This window comes from Heteronotia binoei, chromosome 12 (genome assembly GCF_032191835.1).
Source record: "Heteronotia binoei isolate CCM8104 ecotype False Entrance Well chromosome 12, APGP_CSIRO_Hbin_v1, whole genome shotgun sequence".
Taxonomy (NCBI): domain Eukaryota; kingdom Metazoa; phylum Chordata; class Lepidosauria; order Squamata; family Gekkonidae; genus Heteronotia; species Heteronotia binoei.
The window spans coordinates 77,676,754-77,698,143 of NC_083234.1; the positions used below are offsets into that span (position 1 = coordinate 77,676,754).

The 21,390-nt window shown below is 45.7% G+C and overlaps 1 protein-coding gene across 8 annotated transcripts in view; it reads left to right on the forward strand.

Moving 5' to 3' along the window:
• FUBP3 (far upstream element binding protein 3) overlaps window positions 1–21,390 on the forward strand; it is an 84,742-nt gene that overhangs the window by 8,770 nt on the left and 54,582 nt on the right. For all 8 annotated transcript variants that reach the window (XM_060250445.1, XM_060250444.1, XM_060250446.1 and 5 more), the window contains exon 3: window positions 10,030–10,135. In XM_060250445.1, coding sequence (XP_060106428.1) covers window positions 10,030–10,135 — 106 coding nt within the window. The remainder of the gene's footprint in view (window positions 1–10,029; window positions 10,136–21,390) is intronic.

The window sequence follows — 21,390 nt, forward strand, 5'->3', positions numbered from 1 at the left end:
GGAAGCCTCATTGACATCTAGCACAGCATCCCAGCAAACTAACTAGCATATTACATGCCATCATGAGAGGTGGATCAAGCCAAGGGTTCTTCTGGTCCAGAGTTTCATTTCCAGCAGTGAAAGCAACAGTCCTCCCTCAAGATTAGGAAGCAGGCATCTATCTGACAGTGGGGATTTAGCCACCAAGACAAATAGGTCTGTGACTGGGAGGCACAGTTTTGAGTAGACAAATGATCACTACAGTGGGGTTAAGACACCCCCTCATAAAAACCCTAATTGTCCCTTGCAGACGTTTTCCCCACAGCTGCCAAAAGGCTGATTTGATTAGAACTAAAAGTTGTTCAGTAAAATATTGTCAGACATCAAGAAAACATTCATTCCCGCCATATTGAAGTTGTGTAGCACCATATAATGTTTTAAATTGTATTTTATTGGCTTTAAACTGTTTTATAGAACTGATTGTTAGCCGCCCTGAGTCCGCTTGTGGAGAGGGCGGGATAGAAATTTAAAGTAATAATCAGTTACATAAATAACAGCCCAACCGTGGTGGCAATTCTGAGGGTTTTCATTTATTAGATGCGGCTTGCACAGGATTGGCTCACACTCTCTCTGCCGTGCCATTGGCTGATTCTGCTCTCCCCGCCCACTTCCAGCCCCATCAGGCAATAACTCCAGCATAAGCCCACTGACCTTGGAGGGAGACAGTTCTCTGCTGACAGGGAGCTTGCTGATCTGCAGGACCTCTCCTCAGGGCCTGTTGTAGGAAGTCCAGGACAGTCTGTCTGAGAGTGGGCAAGGAAGTGCAAGGGTGTAAAACGGGGGAAGTTTGTGGTGCCTGGCCCCCCAGACCGCCCCCCCCCCCCCTTACAGGCCTGTGCTCTTGAGAAAACAGTTGGGTTCCTTCTCTTCAACTGAGGCAAAAAGAATGTTAATTCACAGCAGGGAAGGGCCCTTTCTGCCTGCCAATGCTCTTCACTCTTTCTATTCCAATTAGGCTACAGTGGGCTGATATGACAGAATGGATTCTGAGCAAAAGGCCTTTCCTCCTGTTGCCAATCTCCAGGTGAGGGCTGGAGATCACTCAGAATTACAACTGCTCTCCAGATGCCAGAGATCAGCTCACCTTGAGGTGGGGGCGGGGAGTGAATGCCCAGCAAGAGTGGCAGACACTTGCCCAGAGGCCTTGAGTGGTACCTTTCCATGTTGATGGGAAATTCCTGGAGATTCTGTGATGGACTTTGAGGAGGGCATAGGAGTTAAGGCTTCAGAGTGGGGTCTGCTGGACCCAGATCCTTGCTGTGGAAGCTGACTGACTGATTTCAGACCCGTCACAGACCAGCCTAACCTGCCTCACAGGGTTGTTGCTCAGATCGAAGGGGGCAGAAGAGAATTATGTAAGCTGTTTTGGTTCCCCACCCTCCACTGTGGAGAAAGACCGCCTATGTAGAAGCTGCAGGGAGGGGGAAGGAGATGGAAAGCTGAAGTCAGAGGGGCAGATAAAGGGAAGGAGATAGGTTGCCAACTCCAGGTTAGGGTATTCCTGGATATTTGAGGGGTGGAACCTCAGACAGGTATACTGCCATTTCCTCCTAGGGAATCACTGGAGAGCACTCCGATTTACAACTTCTCTCTAGATAGCAGAGATAAGCTCCCCTTGAAATGGGGGAAGGTTAATGCCTTCACTTGGGTGGGTGGGAAGACAGCAAGGGTGGCAGGCACTGGCCCAGAGCCTCCTTCTAGAGCCCTTTGTATTTTTTTTCCCACAACGGGCCTTACTCCTAGTAGTTATAATAATTTGCAAACACAATCATGCAATTTTTAATTTTTTTTAAAAAAATGTGTAGTCCAGTCCCTTGCAAAATATTTAAAGGCTCTTGCAAGATGGTGTGGAAGGTCCAGGGAATATTGGGTGGCAGTCCTGATTCCTGGATGCCACCCGCTCGGCATCAGTATGGGAGTTCCCAGGATTTTTTAATATGGGCATATCTGCAATGCCTTTAATCATTTAGGGACTCATTCAGCATGCTTGCTTGAGTCATGATTAGTCAACAAAATGTTTAGAAGTTCACTTGGTTAATCTTTCATACAGTATAGTCTTTTTTGATAGATAAAATTAATTGAATTGAAATGTTTGATGGGGTGGTGGATCCAAGCAAAATACATTTCACGTCGCCTACATGGTTTCTGTTCTGGCTCCTGCTTTGTTGAAAGGCCTGTTTAAGGGTATTAAGAAATCTCCCACACTCCTGGCCTTCCGTCATCAGTGCGAAACTGAGCTATGCAGGAGGCCTTTCTGTATTGGTAAGACCCTGGACAAAATGGCCGTACAATCTTGCTTGGATGAATGACGAAGGAATGTGGTCTTATCTTGCTGTGGTTAGCTTCTTGTAAGTAGGATCCTGTTATGCAATTCCTGTACTGCTTAATGTGTCATGTTAATACTTTTACTCTGCTTTGGTTTTTGCTGGTGGTTCCAGCCTTCTGTGATCCTAATGCATTTGGGTATTGAATGATTGTACGTTTTGTTGATTGTACTGACTCACTAAACATAATCCGTCTTGAGTCCCTGTGAGAAAGGTGGATTGTAAATAACATAATTTTTTTTAAAAAAAAAATTCAAGTGCAGAAAAGGGTTTTTTTTTACTTTTTAAGACTTATTTTTGCTGAAGTACTTTTAAATACCGTACGTTAAGATGTGACAACTTGGCCCAATTTACTTCCCCTCACATTGTTCAAATGTAAAAGGGTGCAAAAAGCAAACATAAAAACACCTCCCATAACATTTTGGCTTCGGGTTGGATCCTCTGAAACATCACCACTGATGGAAGGAGTTTCAGTCAGGACAAAATAACTTCCTCGGCCTGTGGCTCAAAATGCCCCCTGGAATGCTGTTCCTCCTATCCTCTCTGTCAGCAGAAACCATCTATGAGATTAAAGTCCGAAATCTTAGCATCCACGAAGGAGCACTGCATGTGTTGCTGTCCTTCCTCAGTCTGCTCCAAGAACTGTATTTTGCTGAAGGCATTTTTGTTTTCATCATCGCCATCAGGAAAACTGCTTGGAAGGTGCAGTCGACTCACTGCTGGCTTGTGTCCTTCAAGACAAGAGGCGAAGAGTTGCTGTTGCCTGCCCTGGACTTCCTTGGTGATCTCCCCTTCAGAGACTAACTCGAGCTGTCACTGCTCAGCTTCCGAGATATGATGAGATCAGGGAAGCCTTTACACTGCCCAGTTCTGATTCAGAATGAGGCAGATTTGATCTTGAATCTCTTCCTCCTGGTTCCACTTGCCGTCAGTCTTTTAATAACGTATCACATCCTGCTTCCTTCACTAGTTGTGCTTGTAATAATCATGCCTACTCAAGGAGAGGGAGCTGGGGGGCAAACTTCTGAGGGACCAGTGTGCTAGGTTTTTTTTGGGAGGGGGGGCTTTATAACCCACCATTCCTGTCTTAGTAGGGCCAGGGTGGCTCATGGGATGTTTGGGCTGGGCAACATGAAAGAGGTCCAGCAGAATCTTTGGGACCCTCGGGGACTTTGGTCTTGCTTGTCATTGATGAGGAGAGTTTTCCACAAAGAAAAACAGTAGTGGAGAACTTTCTGTCCTGTGTGGCTGCTCTTGGGTGTGTTTGCTGTCCCCCCCCCCCCCCCAAATCCAGTATTCTTTTTCAGAGAAGCCTGTTTTTCTTCCAGCAGGCAATAAGAGAAGTGAAGCCAGAAATCAGCCATTGTAGAGGGCAGTTGAGGGCCTCCTGCTAGTCCTGGCTGCTGACCCCACCCCGTATCATTAGGAAAGGTTTGGTTGCATTATAAAGCACTGTGCACAAATCCTCAGAAGTTACCATTCCTTCAGAAATATTTAGCCTGCCTGCTCGTGGCTAGCTTGCCTTTCCCATTGCAGTTTTTGCCTTCTGCAAGGGCTGAAGAATCTCTGGAATATATGACAGTTCTTGAATGGGACCGAATCAATGGCAGTCATTTGAGTAGCATGCTGTGCTGTCAATGAAAAAAAGGTTTGAATCTGCTGCACCTTGGTCTGCATGCCCTTCCTTGGCCTGCAAAGGGCACCTGGTAAGTGGCTTAGCTGATCTTGTACTTGGACAGTTGAAAGCCTGCCTGGTGCTCCTGGAGCTGAATTGAGTGTAGGCAGTAGGTGGCTTGGGGTGGAAGGGGGTCAGAATTGGTGCCCTCAAGTACCAAAGCTCACAGTGTCAATGAAAGAATTGGCCTATCGTGAAGGTTAATTTGCTGGTTTTCTTTCCCCTCGACCACCTTGTTCTGCCCACTCCTCCTTTTGCTTATCTTGTGGGAAGTGGATTGTGTTACATAAGCTGGATTTGAAGTGTTTGCTGAGCAGCTGCTAGCAGAGAGAAGAGAAGGCACACATGGCCCCAGGGCCAAAACGGAGCAATAGTCTGGCATCTGACCATTGCAAATTGCCTTTAAGCTGTGTAGTGTCCCACGGCTTAGCTGAGAAAAGAGAGAAGTGCTGTATGATGGTTTGGTGGTATTTATTTCCACCAGCAGTGTCCCACTGCCTTGGGCCAAGAAAAGTCCTCCTAGCAGTTCATTAATTAGTAAAACATGGAAATATCTAACAGCTAATTTGAAATCATAAAAATAAAATCTAATTAAAAAAAACCATATGCATTAATCTGTCACTTATTTACCCCTTCTTTACACCGTTCAAGGAGCTCAAGACAGCACACGTAGTTAGCATGTGCAGCTAACCTGGAAACATAATTAGTTTCCTTCAAATGATTTAGGAAGCAGAAATGTTTCAACCTGAGGTACCTCACCCGACATATGGTTCACTTGCCTTATCCAGCTTTCACAGAGAGCCTTCTCTTAGGATGGCCATTGGTCTAGTCAAAAAAGATGTGAACACAGACACATGATGTGATCAGTCAGCACTGGGTGGAGTATTTTAATGCATTAATTTTATTGGATAATGAAAACATATCGCTTATCTGTGCGTAAGAACATAAGAGAAGCCATGTTAGATCAGGCCAATGGCCCATCCAGTCCAACACTCTGTGTCACACAGTGGCCAAAAAAATTATTTATATATATATACACACACTGTGGCTAATAGCGTATGGTCAGGCTGGATAAGAATGCCATTATTCCATTATTCCTAATTTCATTATTCATTTTGGGTTGGATCCTGCAAGTGTTTGCTGCAAATGATGCTGCTTTTACTCTGGTGCAGGGAACTTTTTCTTGACTCATGCCTTAATGGTTGGCAGGACTTTTTTTTTTGTACAAAAAGCCCAGCAGGGACTCATTTGCGTATTAGGCCACACCCCTGATGCCAAACCACCCAGAACTGCATTCCTGTGCAAAAAATGCCCGGACTGTTGGCCTTGTAACTCACAGGATGTGTCCCTTAAGACATGTGCTTTGGGCAGGTCCAGTAAGAAGTTATTACTCATGCCAATTTTATATTCAAATGTTCACTGAATTTTGAGGATGCTTATGTACATTTAAACTATATGCACATCCCTTGGAGACGTAACTGATGGTCAGTGAATATGGACCTTCTGTGCCTTTAACTACAGCTTAAAGACTTGTATGATAGCATTGGAGAAATAAAAGTCCACCTCCTGTAGATTCACTGATTGAGAACTTTAGAACTCTTTCAATAGCTGAATGTATGGCATATAGATGACAGTTGTGTGTGGGCTTTATATTTGCAAACGTTTTATAGAAACTTACATGTAGATCTGCAACCACTGTCGATACGTTTTTGTCTCTGTGTAAATTTTTTTTTTAGCAAATTCTATGTAGCTGCTAGATTTTGAGTCCGTCTCCCCCACCCCGTTCTTTTTTCTGGATTGATTTTGGGTTTTTTGAAAGAAAGAAGAACTAGAAGTGCAGCGAATGGATCCATGGGAGTAAACCTAGTAACAGGTCTTCTCTTAGGCTACCTCTAGTCCAGGGCAAAAACCAATCATTTAAAAACATAGAGCAGAAATAATGCAAATAAACAGCAGCTACTAAATACCATAAGTGAGTTTTTAAAGGTGGCCATGCTGACCATACTCTTGTTTGGAAGCCATATCAGGGAGCTATATAGGGAGAGCTCCTACTGGGTTCTCCCCCACCTGCCCCAAACACACTGCAGGGAGTGGGAACAAGTAATCCTTCCACTTGGCCTTTCTGACAAATGATATCAGAATGACTGGGGGTGGGGAATAGTAAGCGGCTGTTTGCACAACAAACAAGTTAGCTTCATAGGACATCTAGGCACTATCTTCTTGGTGACAAAGGTAGTCTACTGCCCCCCTCCATGTCCCTACTACATTTTAATCAAGGCTTTCGACAAAGGGTTTTACAATGTTCTTAAAAGCAGGAGCGTCCAGGAGTCTTGAGCTTTCTGGGAAGGCAAACAGCCTCTCTGCTTCTGGAGGTGGTCTTTCCTTAAGCATGTTTCCTCCTCATTCCACCCCATCCTAGACATGAGTAAAGAGTTTGCGCTAACATCACCTTCTCCCTGAAGTCCAGGCATCCTGGAAGGGGCCAAACGAGCTACTAGAGAGCAGTCATTCCCCTGGAACGCTATGGTCCATCTACCCTGGAAGGTATTAATCTGGGGTGCCTGTCTTGTGAGATATTTCCTCAGCGCGGGACCATTACAGAAAGGGCCTTGCTCCTCACAGCCTCCAGCCATGTGTCAGATAAAAGGGCGCCCTTAAGTAGAGCGATATGGGACTTTCATATAGAAAACTGCTGCCCATGAGATGCTTCTGATGGCTTAGATCAGGGGTGTCGAACTCATTTGTTATGAGGGCCGGATCTGACATAAATGAGACCTTGTTGGGACGGGCCATGTCATGTTGGGCCAAGCCATCTCGGGCTGGGCCATGTCTGTACCTATTTAAGATTAGGTAGCAGAGATATAAATTTTATAAAGAACACTGACAAACACAAATATATATATTTTAAAAAACTTAAAACTTGCTTAAAACGTTAGCACTCATTGCTCTTAATGATTCTTTCTTTGTATTTCCCCCATGGAATCCAGGGAACTGGCTCTTTCCTTCCTTCCCCAGAGAACTGGGGAGGGGGTGCTCAGCCAATAGAAGGAAGAGAGGCTTGGCTCAGTAGCTCTGCTGTGCAATTGAGAGAGCCTAGCAAAGCAAGCTATTCCTCCCCCCTTCCTTCCCAAGGGAGGAGCCTCAGCCAGTGGAGAAAATAGAGGGTTTTTTTCCCCTGTCAATCCTGTGCAATTGAGCAAGCCTTGCAAAGCAAGCTGTTACACAGAAGGAAGCAAGGGAGAAGGAGAAGGAAGCAGATGACAGCCAGTTGCTCGGGGGCCTGATAGGAGCCCTCTGGGGGCCTGATTTGGCCCCTGAACTGCACCCCTGGTTTAGATAGTTGTCTACTGCTGTGACATGAGTGAGAATAAACATAGGGATCTTTTTTTTTTTTTGCAAAGGGTAAGGAGAAGTGAATTATGGAGGGACAAAAAAAGGCATTGCCAGGGTTATCCTGTCAAATCATGCTGCTTGCTTTTGTCTCCTTGTAGAAATCATCATCATAAGCAAGTCATCTCCCCCTTCCCTCTCCCCAGCCCTTTGGTAATTTAAAGAAGAGCAATCTCACATTTTAGGGTGCATGATTGTACGGATTTTGTGTTGGCTTTGTCCCTATAAATATACCGAGCGAGAGGACTGTCTATGATTTGCTGTTGAATTCTGATAATCTGAGATCGACTTGATCCTAGCTCGGGGAATAAATAAAAAATTGTGGCCGGAGGGGGAGGGGGGGCTGGTACAATGAACAGCTAGAAAGGCTTCTAGGTGGAACAAGGCTTTGTCTGTCTAGTGCTGTGATAAACCCCTCCCTCCAGAGCTGGAGATGTCACAAATACTTGACTGCCTAGGTGTTCACAAAGTGTAGGAGTAATCTTTTGCCAAAGTTGCAAAACGAAGGACTCGCACCAGCCACTTTCATAGTGCTCACCTGCACCATGAGCTGAGCTCCCTTTGCTCTGAAGTTCTTACCCTGCTTGGACGTCTCCAGATTGATAGACTAATCTGTTAATCTGCTCTGACGGTCATAGTTTGACGGCCGGAACTGGTGTGTAACACAGTGGCCGAGAAAATGAGCTATGCTCTGCATTAAGTTCAACCCTCTCCTCTGATGCAGACTTGCTTGGCACTGGGCAAACCGTTCTCGGTCTCTGATCTCCACCCCCATCTGCAATGTAGGGGTTGTTGTTCTGGCCTACCTTACAAGGGCGTCAACTGATTACTATGTGCGAAGCATTTTGAACACCCAACAGGCTATATAAATGCTAGGCGCATCTATTGTAGCATCACTGAAGGGGACACTTGTGCTATGGTATTTGTTTGTTACAATCAGTTATAAAACTAAAGTCTGCAGAAAATATGTCTCATGAGTCAATGCATGGCTGGCTGTTTGCACAGTTCTCTGCACCACACAGTTTCCGCTGATTTGCTGAAATTGACTAGAACAGGAGTGGCCAAACTTGCTTGACATAAGATGTTTGAGGAGCTGCAAGACATGAACTAATATTATACACATGTCTTTCTTAAAACTCTTAATGCTGTCTTTGCATAGAAAGAGAAAATACATATGTATGCACTTGACAACATGACCATGCTGGAAGGAGACTTTTTCAAAAACTAAAGCTGGGAATAACAGTCCCCATAAAACCAGTATAAGGAAAGGTTAGGGAATTATTTTTTGCACCAGTGGGAGAAGAAAGCACACATGTACCACACAAAACACTGACCACCATTTGCATCATTATGCAGCTCTCTTTGCCTTGAGACCAAGGTTAGTCAACACAGCTCCTACAAAAGCTATGAAACAAAGGGGGAACCCTGCTCCACCCTCTTTAATTCTGTCCCCCCTTCCAATAACTCCCTCAGTACTTGCAAGCCTGCTTATTTCCCCCTCCTTCCCCACTTCATGCATGGGGGAAATAGGGTCAGCACTCAGAGGTTGACTGAGGTACCCATGCTGAGCACACTTACTTGAGAGTAAGCCTGCATTAAGTTCTTCCTTGATCTCCGAGAGCTGCATGATATGTGGTGTGACAGAGCCACGTGTGGCTCCTGAGCCACAGTTTGGCCACTCCTGGGCTAGAACTTTTGAGAACTGTAAATTACAAAACAATATCCTGGCTTCTGGCAATGAGTCTGGGTGGGAGTGGAGGAAGCAACTTTTAAAAAAATGTCTGATACCTTCTACACGTGTGAGCTGTGGGAATTCCTGTGCTCCCAGCCTCTTTGCTCAGCCCCATGTGGCGATGGTTCACGCAAACACACTTCTGTGTGAGTGTGGCCCGATTGTACCCTTGCAGGTCCTTGAGGTACTTTCATATGGGCCCCTTGTGAGGATTAAGTAACTCTTGACATGTCGCTAGCCTGTGATGTGGTGGGGGGTGGAAGAGAGGGGTGTGCAAGGGCGGAAGAGCTTGTCTGTTGCAAAGTCCCAGAAAGGGGCCACCCTTTTGGAATCCTGTTGGTAGCAAGGCAGCTATCAAATAATGGAGTTGCTGCGCCGTACCACCCTCACCCCCAGTTCAGTTTTCAGGAAGTGAATATCAGCCATTTGAGGACATGGGAAAAAGTTAGAGCACATCCAGAGAGAGGGCTGAAATTGCACCTATCCTTTGGTTTTCCCATCTGTCAAAGTTCAAGTCTGCTTCTGTTTGCATGGTCCCACTGCCTCATCAGCATATCACCATCCTGGATGCTGTTTTGGTCAGGCTTTGAGTATTATGGAATGTTTGAGAAGGATTTAATAGGATGCTTTCACACAGGCTGAATAGTGTACATTCAATGCACTTTAGTGATTATTTCCAAGTGGAAATAATCCAAGTGTTTTGCATGATAAAATCCATTTGCAAAGTACACTGAAAGTGGATTGAAAGTACATAATTCAGCATGTGTGAAAGCGCTCATGTATACTTTACTGGAAAGGCAAATTCAGTCAGTCAGCTCATGTAAACGGTAGTATCCATGCTAACATGTTAAATGTTTTCTTTTCAACAGATTGCTGCTAAAATTGGAGATATTCCCCACTTGAATAATTCCACACCCCTTGTGGATCCCTCAGTCTACGGTTACGGAGTACAAAAACGGCCCCTGGATGATGGAAGTAAGTTCCTTATTCTCTACCTTTCTCCCCGCCCCCCCAGGTGCTTTGGGTGGTATTTTGTACGAGATGGGAAAAGCCACAGTCAGCCAGAGTCCTGGATGTGAAAGAACAGAATAGTTCTGGAATCCCAGAAGACAGGTTCGCTGAGTAATGTTGTATATAGCAGTGATGTTTGAACTTCCCAGATAAAGTGCTTTGTTTTCCCCAGATAAAGCCAATTGTGGCAAATGCCAGTGAGTTCATAGTTGCTGGTGAAACCTGATTATGAACCCTGGGTTAAGTGAAAGTGAAGTTCAGTGGAACATTTACTTTTTATATAAAATATTTATACGCTGCCACCATACAAACATTTGCAAGGCGTTTTACAGCAGCAAAAAATTCTAAACCCCCCCCCAGTAAAGCAGCGAGGCCATAGCATAGAAATTGGTGGAATCAGAACAAAATGCAATGGAACAATTTTAACCAGCATTAAATGAAACTGGATAAAGAACCACAGGATAGTGGCAGAGCAGCTCCAGGGTTTGCTGAAGAACACAGTTGCCTTTGGCCCATTTCTGTCTTCAGGCCTGGAGTTGGTACTGAGGTGGCCCTAGTTTGCGCTGGTGGATGCTCCTTGTTTATAGCTGGACTTCAGCAGCCTTTGAAACAGTTGACCACACACACTCTGGGGAGAGATTCTTTGTGTCCAGTCAGAAAAGAGTGACACCCTCAACGGGAAAAGGAAAGGAAAGATCCCCTGTGCAAGCACCAGTCGTTTCCGACTCTGGGGTGACGTTGCTTTCACGTTTTCTTGGCAGACTTTGTACGGGGTAGTTTGCCATTGCCTTCCCCGGTCTTTTACACTTTCCCCCCAGCAGGCTGGGTACTCATTTTACCGACTTCAGAACAATGAAAGGCTGAGTCAACCTTGAGCCGGCTACATGAATCCAGCTTCCACCGAAATCGAACTCAGGTTGTGAGCAGAGAGTTCAGACCCACAGTACTGCTGCTTTACCACTCTGCGCCACAGGGCCCTCAACAGACGGCTCCCTTACTATAAGGAAAGGAAAGGTCCCCTGTGCAAACACCAGTTGTTTCCGACTCTGGGGCGACGTTGCTTTCACAACATTTTCACGGCAGACTTTTTACGGGGTGGTTTGCCATTGCCTTCCCCAGTCATCTACACTTTCCCCCCAGCAAGCTGGGGACTCATTTGACCGACCTCGGAAGGATGGAAGGCTGAGTCAACCTCGAGCCAGCTACCTGAAAACCCAGCTTCCGCCGGGGATCGAACTCAGGTCGTGAGCAGAGCTTAGGACGGCAGTACTGCAGCTTTAACACTCTGTGCCACGGGGCTCATTCCCTTAATATAAACTCCATTGTATATATGAAGCTCTTGAACGAGATTGCTTTGGGGTTGGGCATCATCAGTATGCAAATGACATCCCGCTCTATATTTCATTATCCAGGCCTCCAGATGCATCCATCTTGGATCTTAACTGGTGCTTTGAGGTAGTGGTTAGGTGGCTAAGGCAGAACAAGCTGAATCCAGACAAGACACCAGTAATGCTGGTTGGGAAGGCTGATATTCTGAAGGGACTGGATCCTCTTGTCCTAGATGTAATGATGGCATTTTCAGAGCAGGCGAAGAGCTCGGGGGTGCTCATGGACCCTGCCTTGCCATCTGAAAAGCAAGTTGACATGGTGGCCAGGAGCGCCTTCTATCAACTGCATCCGTTACTTAGACCCAGCTGATTTGGCCACGCTGATCCATGCTTCTGTAACCTCACCGCTGGATTATTGCAATTTGCTTTACTTGGGGCTGCCCTTGAAGACAACCCAGAGATACAGCTGGTCCAGAATGCAGCAGGCTGACTGTTGTCAGGGTTTAGCCCCTGGGAACAGGTTCTCCCATTTTGGAGCAGCTTCACTGGCTGTTTCCAAGTTCAATTCAAGGTGCTGGTTATGTCCTTTAAAGCTCTTCACAATCTAGGAGCCACATATTTGAAGGATTTCTCCTTCCATATATCCCTGTGCACTAACCACAGTTGTTGGGCAGTCATCTGTTGATCATCCCACCGCTCAGGATAGCCTGGGGCATCAACCAGAGCCCAGGTCTTCTCCATTGTGGCTCCTGGAGGTATTCAGGAGGTGCTGCAAGGCCTGCCTGTTTGGTGTAGTAAGCCAGCTTGGTGTAGTGGTTAAGTGTGTGGACTCTTATCTGGGAGAACTGGGTTTGATTCCCCACGCCTGCACCTGCTGGTATGATCTTGGGCCAGTCATAACTCTTTTCAGAGCTGTTCATCTCAAGCAGTTTCTGTCAGAGCTCTCTCAGCCTGACCTACCTCACAGGGTGTCTGTTGTGGGGATGAAAAGGGAAAGGAGATTGTCAGCCGCTCTGAGACTCCAAGTGAAGAGTTGGGTATAAATCCAATCTCTTCTTCTTCGCTAGGCTATTTTAGGGTGTTTGAGCAGCAGCCAATTATTCTGGGGGGAAGGGGGATTTGGGGCTTTTCTTATATCTTTGATTTTAGTTGATGTTATCATTATTGTTGCTGCCCTGAACCAGTAGGAAAGGCAGGATGGAAATGTCTTCAAAAATTAAGTAAATACAGTCAAAAGTAGCACAATCTTGTAAAGGGGAGGGGTATCCGAGAGGCCTAAGAAAGTAGAAGAGTTTTTGCTAGGCGCCTGAAAGTTTCTTGGACCAGTGCCAGGCTTGCTGTCACTTGCGAAAAGAGGAGGGCTTTCAAGAGGCTGCAATCCTATGCAGTGTTAGGCATGCCTGACCTACTTGATTTTACATCGTTGTGTTTGGACAAATATATGTATGAAGCAGCGCACGTGGAGTGGCTGTTAACCTCACTGAGCCCGCGTTTGTAGGCTGTGCGCTTGACAAATGGGAAGTCCTTTAGAGTCGGCGCTGTATGCTCTGGCAGCTACTGTATTCTGCAAGATCATGCTTAAGACAGAAGGCAGCAGAGAACCTTAAAAAATCCTCTCTTCCTGTTGAGGTGGCCTGCTCTGTTTGTCACCCATTTTTTTCTTCTTTGCAAGTAATCTGTGGCATCATTTGGGCTCATGTGATCTGTGGTAGGAGAGTGTCTTGCTGGTGCTTGCTGATAAATCCAAGGGGGATTCTTTCCACTTCCTGTGCAGGGCTGCTGAGGAGGGGCAAAGAGCTGAGAACAGTGAAGAAGCCCTGCCTACATTGTTTTGTTCTGGAGTTGTAAGTGGTGTCCATGTTTTCAGACACTTCAGGGAGCCCCCTGAAGACTGCTAACTTGGAACAGATTTCAGCAAATGGAAGGGACTTGGGAAGGGGGAGCTGGAAAATTCAGACCCCCCCCCCCAGGAGACTAGAGAGGAGGCCCTTGGGCACCATGGCACCCTCCAACACCTTTTCTGTTGTCCTCCAGATGTTTTTAGAAAGTTAGCGGGGCTTTGTGGATCCCTTGCCCAGCAAGACCTCAGATTGGAGATCTGATTGGTTGTGCAGATTAAAATAACGTTTCAGTGGGAAATGCCACCGTAGTTGGTTTTATTCCTTTTTCAGTGTATTTTTAAAATCACTCCTCTTTTCCTCTGCTTTTGGACTTCCGCTTGGCGTGTAGCTCTGCCTCCTGTGTCAGCCATTTTGTGAGTGTGCCCAAGTCCCTGTGTCAGCAGTGCCAAGGTGCCCACAGGCTCCAGGCTATAGAAGGTTTATATGCCCTTTCTTCTTCACAGAAGGATTGTGCTTCTTCTAGAAAGCTGCTTGGGAAGGTTGGGGGGTTGGGGACCCTCTTGAACAGCATCCAAATTGCAAGGGGCTGAATTTAGAAGCAGGTATATGTTTGGGTTTTTTTGCAACCTGAAGCATGGCATGGAAACCTGAGAAATTGAAAAATATCTCTCAGGAAATGCATTTTATCATCCTGAAAGTATTATAACTGCAAACTGCTACAGCAGCAGCTGTTTATCCTTTACCCAAGTATACAGTCTTAAGGCATATTATGTGAAACTGCAGTACATTTCCTGCATGTTGTAGCCATAATAATTGCAACCCCATGCTGTGAAACAGCTTCTGACTTGTAGGCATTATTACAAAATTCAGCTAAATATGCAAGTGACCTCCTATCCCTTTAGCGTGTTCATTCCTTTGTGGGTATGTGAATTTTCTGAGCTGTTTTGCTAGACATATGCAGGTAAATTGTCTGCTTGGTAGCATGGAGTTACAAGTATTTCTGTATACTAGTAATATAATTTTTCTGGCTTAACCCCGGTGCAGATGGGTTCTGTTTTCAATTTTCTGTTTGCCAGCTGTTAGGTGCTTAAGGAAGTCATGGGGCAGCAGCTTGTAGCTCCTTACAGTCATAATTATTTTTCAGAAGTTAAGGAAACCAATGAATAGCTGCTGTTCCTCTGAAAAGACAGGCAGTCCTGATTTCCACCCCAGTATTTGTTGGTCTGTGCGTCCTGTGTGAGGTTGTTCAGACTGAGAAGGTGTGCCTTGTTCAAAGTCATGCAATGAATGTCATCATTTGAATTTGGGTCTCCCCACATTTTCTCACTATGCTACACTGTTGCACAACATGACAAACTTGTCTAGCTATGTGAGTTCAGGTGCGTAGCTGTGTTGGTCTGACAGCAGCAGAACAAAGTTTGAGTCCCGGGGTGCCTTTAAGACCAACAGAGTAATGCTGGGTAATAACTGGGTATAACTGTGTGCACATGAAAACCCAGAATAAAACGTTGCTGGTCTTAAAGATGCCACTGGACTCAGATGTTATTCTTATGCGAGTTAAAATTCAGAGTAAATCAGTGCGAAATATACCTATTACATTTGTATGCAGTATGCCTATTTAAATTCACTCAAGAAAACAAAACTCAGCAAAAACTTTTCTTTGGTTTTTGAAAGCTCTGGCAAAGAGGGACATGCCTACCCCCTCATTATTGACCAATTTAGATCACTCTTGCCTTATTCGTGACTTGTTGAACCAACAACGCTCGTAGAAAATGTGCTGAATGTAACCTTTGGTTCCTCTAGCTCCCTCTTGGGTAAGCAGGGCCCCTCTTCCTTGAGACCCTTTCGTCGGAGAGGCCAGGGGCCGAAGCTGAGGCCTTCTTGCAAAGCTGGCCTTCTTCCCTTCAGCCAAGGCCCTCCTGCAAATGGAGGTGTCTTCCATGGTGCTAGAGGACTGGCCCACATAGCCAGTCTTTTCTCATCACCAAGATCTCAGCCAGGTAAAGGGTTTTCCCTGTACTTGCTTCTGGAGATGGTTTATGGAAACATGCTGGTGGGGAGATTGGCTCAAGATGCCAAGGGCTGAACCTGGGGACTCGCGTGAGCAACGCATGGCTCCTTCACTGAGCTGTGGCCCACCTCCTAATGGGCCTTTCAAGGACAACCTCTGCCAGAACTATGGCTGACCCAAGGCCATTCCAGCAGCTGCAAGTGGAGGAGTGGGGAATCAAATCCAGTTCTCCCAGATAAGAGTCTGTGGACTTAACCACTATACCAAACTGTCCGAAAGACCTCCTAAAGTCCAAAGAGAAGGCAGAGGACGTCCCAGAGAGACTTCTACAGCCGATATATCCTTCCCAGGTATATGAGACGTATACAAGACTGTGCAGACTGGGCACAAGGTTCCATCTGAGATATGAGGTGTGCCTCGAGTAGTATGGAAATTGGGTTCCATTTTTCAGCCGCATAACTGATGAAGGCGCACAATGGGCAGCCCCTGTTCTGTTATGTCTACACTGGGGAAAGCTAGAAGGCACTGAATTCAAGTGAATCACTGTGCTCAATCACACACCAAGCTGCCTTCTACAGAGCCAGACTATCAAGCTCAATATTATCAACTCAGCCCTTGGGATGGAGAACTGTTTTGGGCCAGTTTACATTTCAGAGACTCTGGTTGCTGATCCCTGACTTAAATCCTCCACTGTAACCTGGGCTTAGCCAGCTCCTCTCTCTTTCACTGTCTTTGCAGCTTGGTTGTGTCTGTGTGTTTATGTGTTACAGGTAGCCTTGATTGGCTGGCATATGGGAGGAGGGAGAGCCTTGCCTTGATGAACCCTTAAATCTCTTTCTCTCTTTGTCTGTGTCACTCTTGCGTATTCTCAATCCTGCTTCCTAATGGCCAGAATGACAACAAGGTTCAGTATCTGGGATAACTCTGTGCCTCTCCATCTCTACAAACAGACAGCTGATTGATGGAAGATTATGGATCTGAGGTGCAGCCGTGGGCGACTCTGATCATAACAAGTTCTCAGAGCTTTCCTAAGGCAGGGGTTTATATCTCCCCTCCTCCCCCCCTTCTGTTCAGGTTGCCTTAATCTGTGTCTTGCAGCGGTTGGAATTTGTGGAACTGACCTGGGCAGTGGGCAGGAAATGGAGCTTGAAATGTGACGTTGATTCTCTCCCTTGCCTCAGTTTCAATTAATGTGCCTGCCTTTCCTTGAAACAATCAACCAAAACTCAGTAGTAATTGTGTTGCTCAAAAGATGCTCACTTGCACTTCCATGATGCTATTCTCAAGGAGCTGCCAAAAGGACTTAGTGCGGGGCTTTAGCAGAGAGTGGGGCACTGTGCATTTCATGGAGAAGATCTTCAGTTCACTCCCCATAATTTGCAGCTGAAAGTGTTGAAAAAGGCCTTTTTCTTCCTAAGGTCCTGAAGATTATCTGCCAGTCAAAGGAGTCAGAACTGAGTTAGAAGCACCAGTGGTCTTTAGCGGTATCAGAAGTGCCACGTGCTCATATCTCAAGCTCCACCATTCGTCTTCTCACAAATCTGATTTTCACTTTCCCACTCCCTTCAGATCTCATATTTGCCAGCAAGTATGCAAGCTATGGGGAGCCCCATGGCACAGAGTGCAAGCTTTGCTTGCGACCTGAGTTCGATCCCAGCGGAAGCTGGGTTCAGGTAGCCAGCTCAGTGTTGACTCAGCCTTCTATCCTTCTGAGGTCGGTAAAATGAGTACCCAACTTGCTGGAGGGAAAGTGTAGATGGCTGGGGAAGGCAATGGCAAACCACCCCGTAAGAAGTCTGCCTTGAAAACGTTGTGATGCGATGTCACCCCAGAGTCAGAAACGACTGGTGCTTGCCCAAGGGACTACCTTTACCTTTTTATGCAAGCTATGGGCTTTCAAATTTCAGTAGCCCAGTGGTCCCCAAAATGTTGCCTCTGGGTACTATGGGGACTGCCGACACCTTTCCTGATAGCCACCAAATGTTTTCAGAGAGTTGGCAAGATCAGGGAGGCTTTTGCTTAGTAGGGCATGTGATTGGCTGTGTGGATTTTTAAAAAATTGCTTCAGCAACAGCTGCCCCCTCAGCACAAGAACTGGCTGTGACTGAAAGTAAGCTGTGTGTATTGAAGAAATTATTTTAAAATGATATATTAATGTTAAAAGGTGTTCTGTTACTCAGGGCTTTTAGCTGAAATCTGAAAGTTACTATTTGATTTTTTACATAATCTCACTCCCTGACCTTTTAACATTGGCTCTGCCATCAACGGCAGCCATAAGAAGGGTGTGTGTGCCCCCCCACCGGTGTCAGAATTCCAAGGGTGCCCACAAGCTGAAAAGGGTAGCACATGTGTATGTTGGTGACCTGAAAGAGGCAAGTGGGAAGTAGAAAAGCAATTTTGATAAAGCTTGCCCTGCGTGCCCCAGAGGGAACTTTGACATGCTGTAGGGGTGTGTGTGTGCCTACTTATAGGACTGCCTCATATGCATGACCCTGTGGGTTGTGTCAGGTTTGCTGCCAGCAAAATGGAGTACAATCCCAGCTAAGATGGTGGAAGTCACCTAAACTAGTTGCCCCCTTTGGTTACTGGTTTTTTGCAGGTGTTCCATGGTGGATTTGATTTAAATCACTAGTCAGTAAGACTTGACTTAAATCATGGGTTTATACATAAAGTCTAATTTTTGCTGGTCTTACTACTTACAACCCAGATGAAGGTTTCATTTTAGTATAACAACTTTCCAGGTTACTTTTGGTTATATAGAGAATTATGAAATCATTGCAATATTTCCAGTTTAATAGGTTATTCATTCATATCTGGACAACTTTTCTTCTGTTCTTTATTGGAAGGAAAAAAATAATAACAATAACAATTAAAATTGTTTTATTTAATTCAAACAATAAAATTACATAACATGTGTACTCTTGTATTTGCTAACACTTCTGTGAGGCTATGCTCATAAAGATGTCTAGATTTCTGGAGTGTTCTGCTCAAAAAGTTTCACTTTCATTTGGACTACTTGCTCCTCCCTCCTCACAGCTCTTAACATCTTAGCTGTTCCACCCAAACAATCTTACATTCACCGAACTTCTTGAACTTTAGCGCTTAAGAGATAAGAGTAGGTTTGCCAAATCCAATTCAAGAAATATCTGGGTACTTTGGGGGCGGAGCCAGGAGACTTTGGGGGTGGAGCCAGGAGACATTGAGGGTGGAACCAGGAACAAGAGTGTGACAAGCATAATTGAACTTCAAGGGAGTTCTGGCCATCACATTTAAAGGGGCAGCACACCTTTTCAAATGCTTTTCTTCTATAGGAAATAATGAAGGCTAGGGGCACCATATTTTGGGGCTCATAGAATTGGACCCCCTGGTCCAATTGTTTTGAAACTTGGGGGGTATTTTGGGGAGAGGCACTAGATGCTATACTAAAAATTTGGTGCCTCTACCTCAAAAAATAGCCCTCCCAGAGCCCCCAATACCCGCGGATCAATTCCCCATTATTCCCTATGGGAATCGTTCTCCATAGGAAATAATAGAGTGCCCAGTAGACATTTCCCTCCCCCCCCCACGCTTTCTAAAGCGGGGGGAGGGCCTCCAAACCAGGGAATCCCCTGCCCACTCCCTCTCTCGCATACACAAATACTTACTGGGTCTTGTTCCTGCAGAACTTTACTTGATCTGAAAACGAAAGCAAAAGGGAGGGGCCGTTCTCTGAGGAAACTGTTACTGATCCTTTCCCATGAAGCCCTTCCTGTTTCCTGCTCAGCCTTAAAGGCACACATTTTAAAAATTGTTTGCAGATTTCTAAACCTGCAGGAGCTCTAAAACTACAAGATGACTGTGGGGGCGGGGCTTCCCCCGCCGGCCAGCTGGCTGGGGGCGGGGAGAAGCCTGTCAAAACGGGGGATCCCCCGCTGGGAGCTGGGGATTGGGAAGCCTAGACAAGAGGTTGGTTCTGTGTGCATAGATTTTGAGAGGGATCGGTAGGACTGAGGTCTCTTAACTCTGTATGTTTAGTTTGTAGCATTTTTGCTGTGAAGACGTGGCATGTTATCTCTGCAGAAACAGATTCACAGTTTTGACAACTGCAAAACCAAGCATCTGTTATAGTCTAGATAGGAAAAACTGCCCAAAGTAATCTTACAGAAACCTCTGGGAAAGCATTATATTGTGAATGGATTAATGGAATTCATTTACCAAAAAAATGTAAACATTGCATGAATAGACAGTCTCACGGTACATAACTAAAAAAGCATCCTTATTTCATGATGAATAACCTTTGGACTATATCTTAAATAGAAAACTATCTTTGGAAAAACTTTTTCCTCCAAAAGCACTTTTTAAAAAAAAAATTAAATTTTCATTTATTTATTTATTTTATTTATTTACTTTCCATTTATATCCCTCCCATTCCAAATGGACTCGGGGCGACTATAAAAACCAACATCTCAATTTCAAATATAAAAAAATAGGACAGTCAGTTATAATTTAAAACAATTTAAAACCAAGTATTGGTGCTCTACAGAGCATACAATTTATCTGTTGGTGGTCCTTCTGGTGGAGTTGCCCAGTAGCATGAAAGCGGCAGCCTTCTCTCCTAGTTGTTATAGGCCTGTTTAAAAAGTTCAGTTTTACAAGCTCTACAATTTTAAAAATCCATTAAAAAACACACACACATTTATTTTTATCCACCCTGTTTCTGTGGAGTCTGGAGGGAACGAGGACACTGCCTCTAAGAGTTTAACAGTGCACATTGGCTGAGTGAGTGTGTGCGTTGAATCTTAAAGGTTGTGACAGTAGTGAGTGGTGCCACAGTTGAGGGGAGCAGTCTTGTCCAGGAGTGTCAGACCCTTGAGACTGTTGAATATTTTGGTTAAGCACTTGGCATTTTCAGACCTCAGAAGCCCTCTTCTGGCACAGGAAGGAGAAGAAGACCGCAGATTTATACCCCGCCCTTCTCTCTGAATCAGAGGCTCAGTAAAGGAGTTGAACACTCTCCTTCACTGTTACTATGGTAGACATGAAACTGGCTTTACCAGGTTCACAGAGCAGTACTTCCAACCTGCTGCAACTCAAGTTCAGGCCCGCGGTCCCACCACCTGAGGATGACAGAGGCTCTGAAATGGTGATTGTGCTGCCTTCACTGTGAGGCAAGTTCTGCATCTCACACCGGGTCCTCTCTGTCCCATTTTTGTCTCTGCCTTCCTCAAAGAAGCTGTGGACATCATGCCCCCATGACCTTCATTCGCTCTGCCAACAACTCTCTGTGGCTGAGGGAGGACGACGGGCCCAAGGCTGCCCAGGTAGCTTCTTGGTGGAGTGTGGGTTTGAACCCAGGTCTCCCCAGTCCTTATTGCACACTGTAACCAATGGACCAATACACCAGTGGGCCTTGTTTGAGTGTCCAAGTTTTATGCCAATCTCAGAAAGTGTGACCATCCAGCTGAGTGTATATTTCCGTGGTGCAATACCCCACGCTGAACAAAATCCTCCGCTCTGAAATCTGAAGAGAGAAGAAATGGTCAAAATTCCAGAGGCAGGATATCGGTTGTCCTGTGTCTCTTAAGATTTCCCAGCATGATGGGATGTCTGCTGTTGAGTTAGCACTGCTTTGTGTGATTGTTTCCACATCTAGTGTCCTGGCCCCACTGATGGACCTCCTGATGACGCTTGGTTTTTTGGCCACTGTGTGGCACGGAGTGTTGGGCTGGATGGGCCATTGGCCTGATCCAACATGGCTTCTCTCATGTTCTCTTATTTAATCCCAAAGTGAGTAGAGCTCTCACAAGGTATGGGGAGGTGGATACCTCCACCAGCAGCTACTGGCCATTTAAATGTGGGAGTTAGAAACAAAAGAACATAAGAAGAGCCCTGCTGCATCAAACTAGTGACCTGTGTTGTCCAGACAGACCAGTGATCCATCTAGTCTTACACAGAGGCCAGCCAGTTCCTCTGGAGAGTGAATGGCAGGGTATAGAGGCTGAGTCCCTCCCCTGATGTTGCCTCCTGGGACTGGGATTCAGAGACTGCCCCTGAATGGGG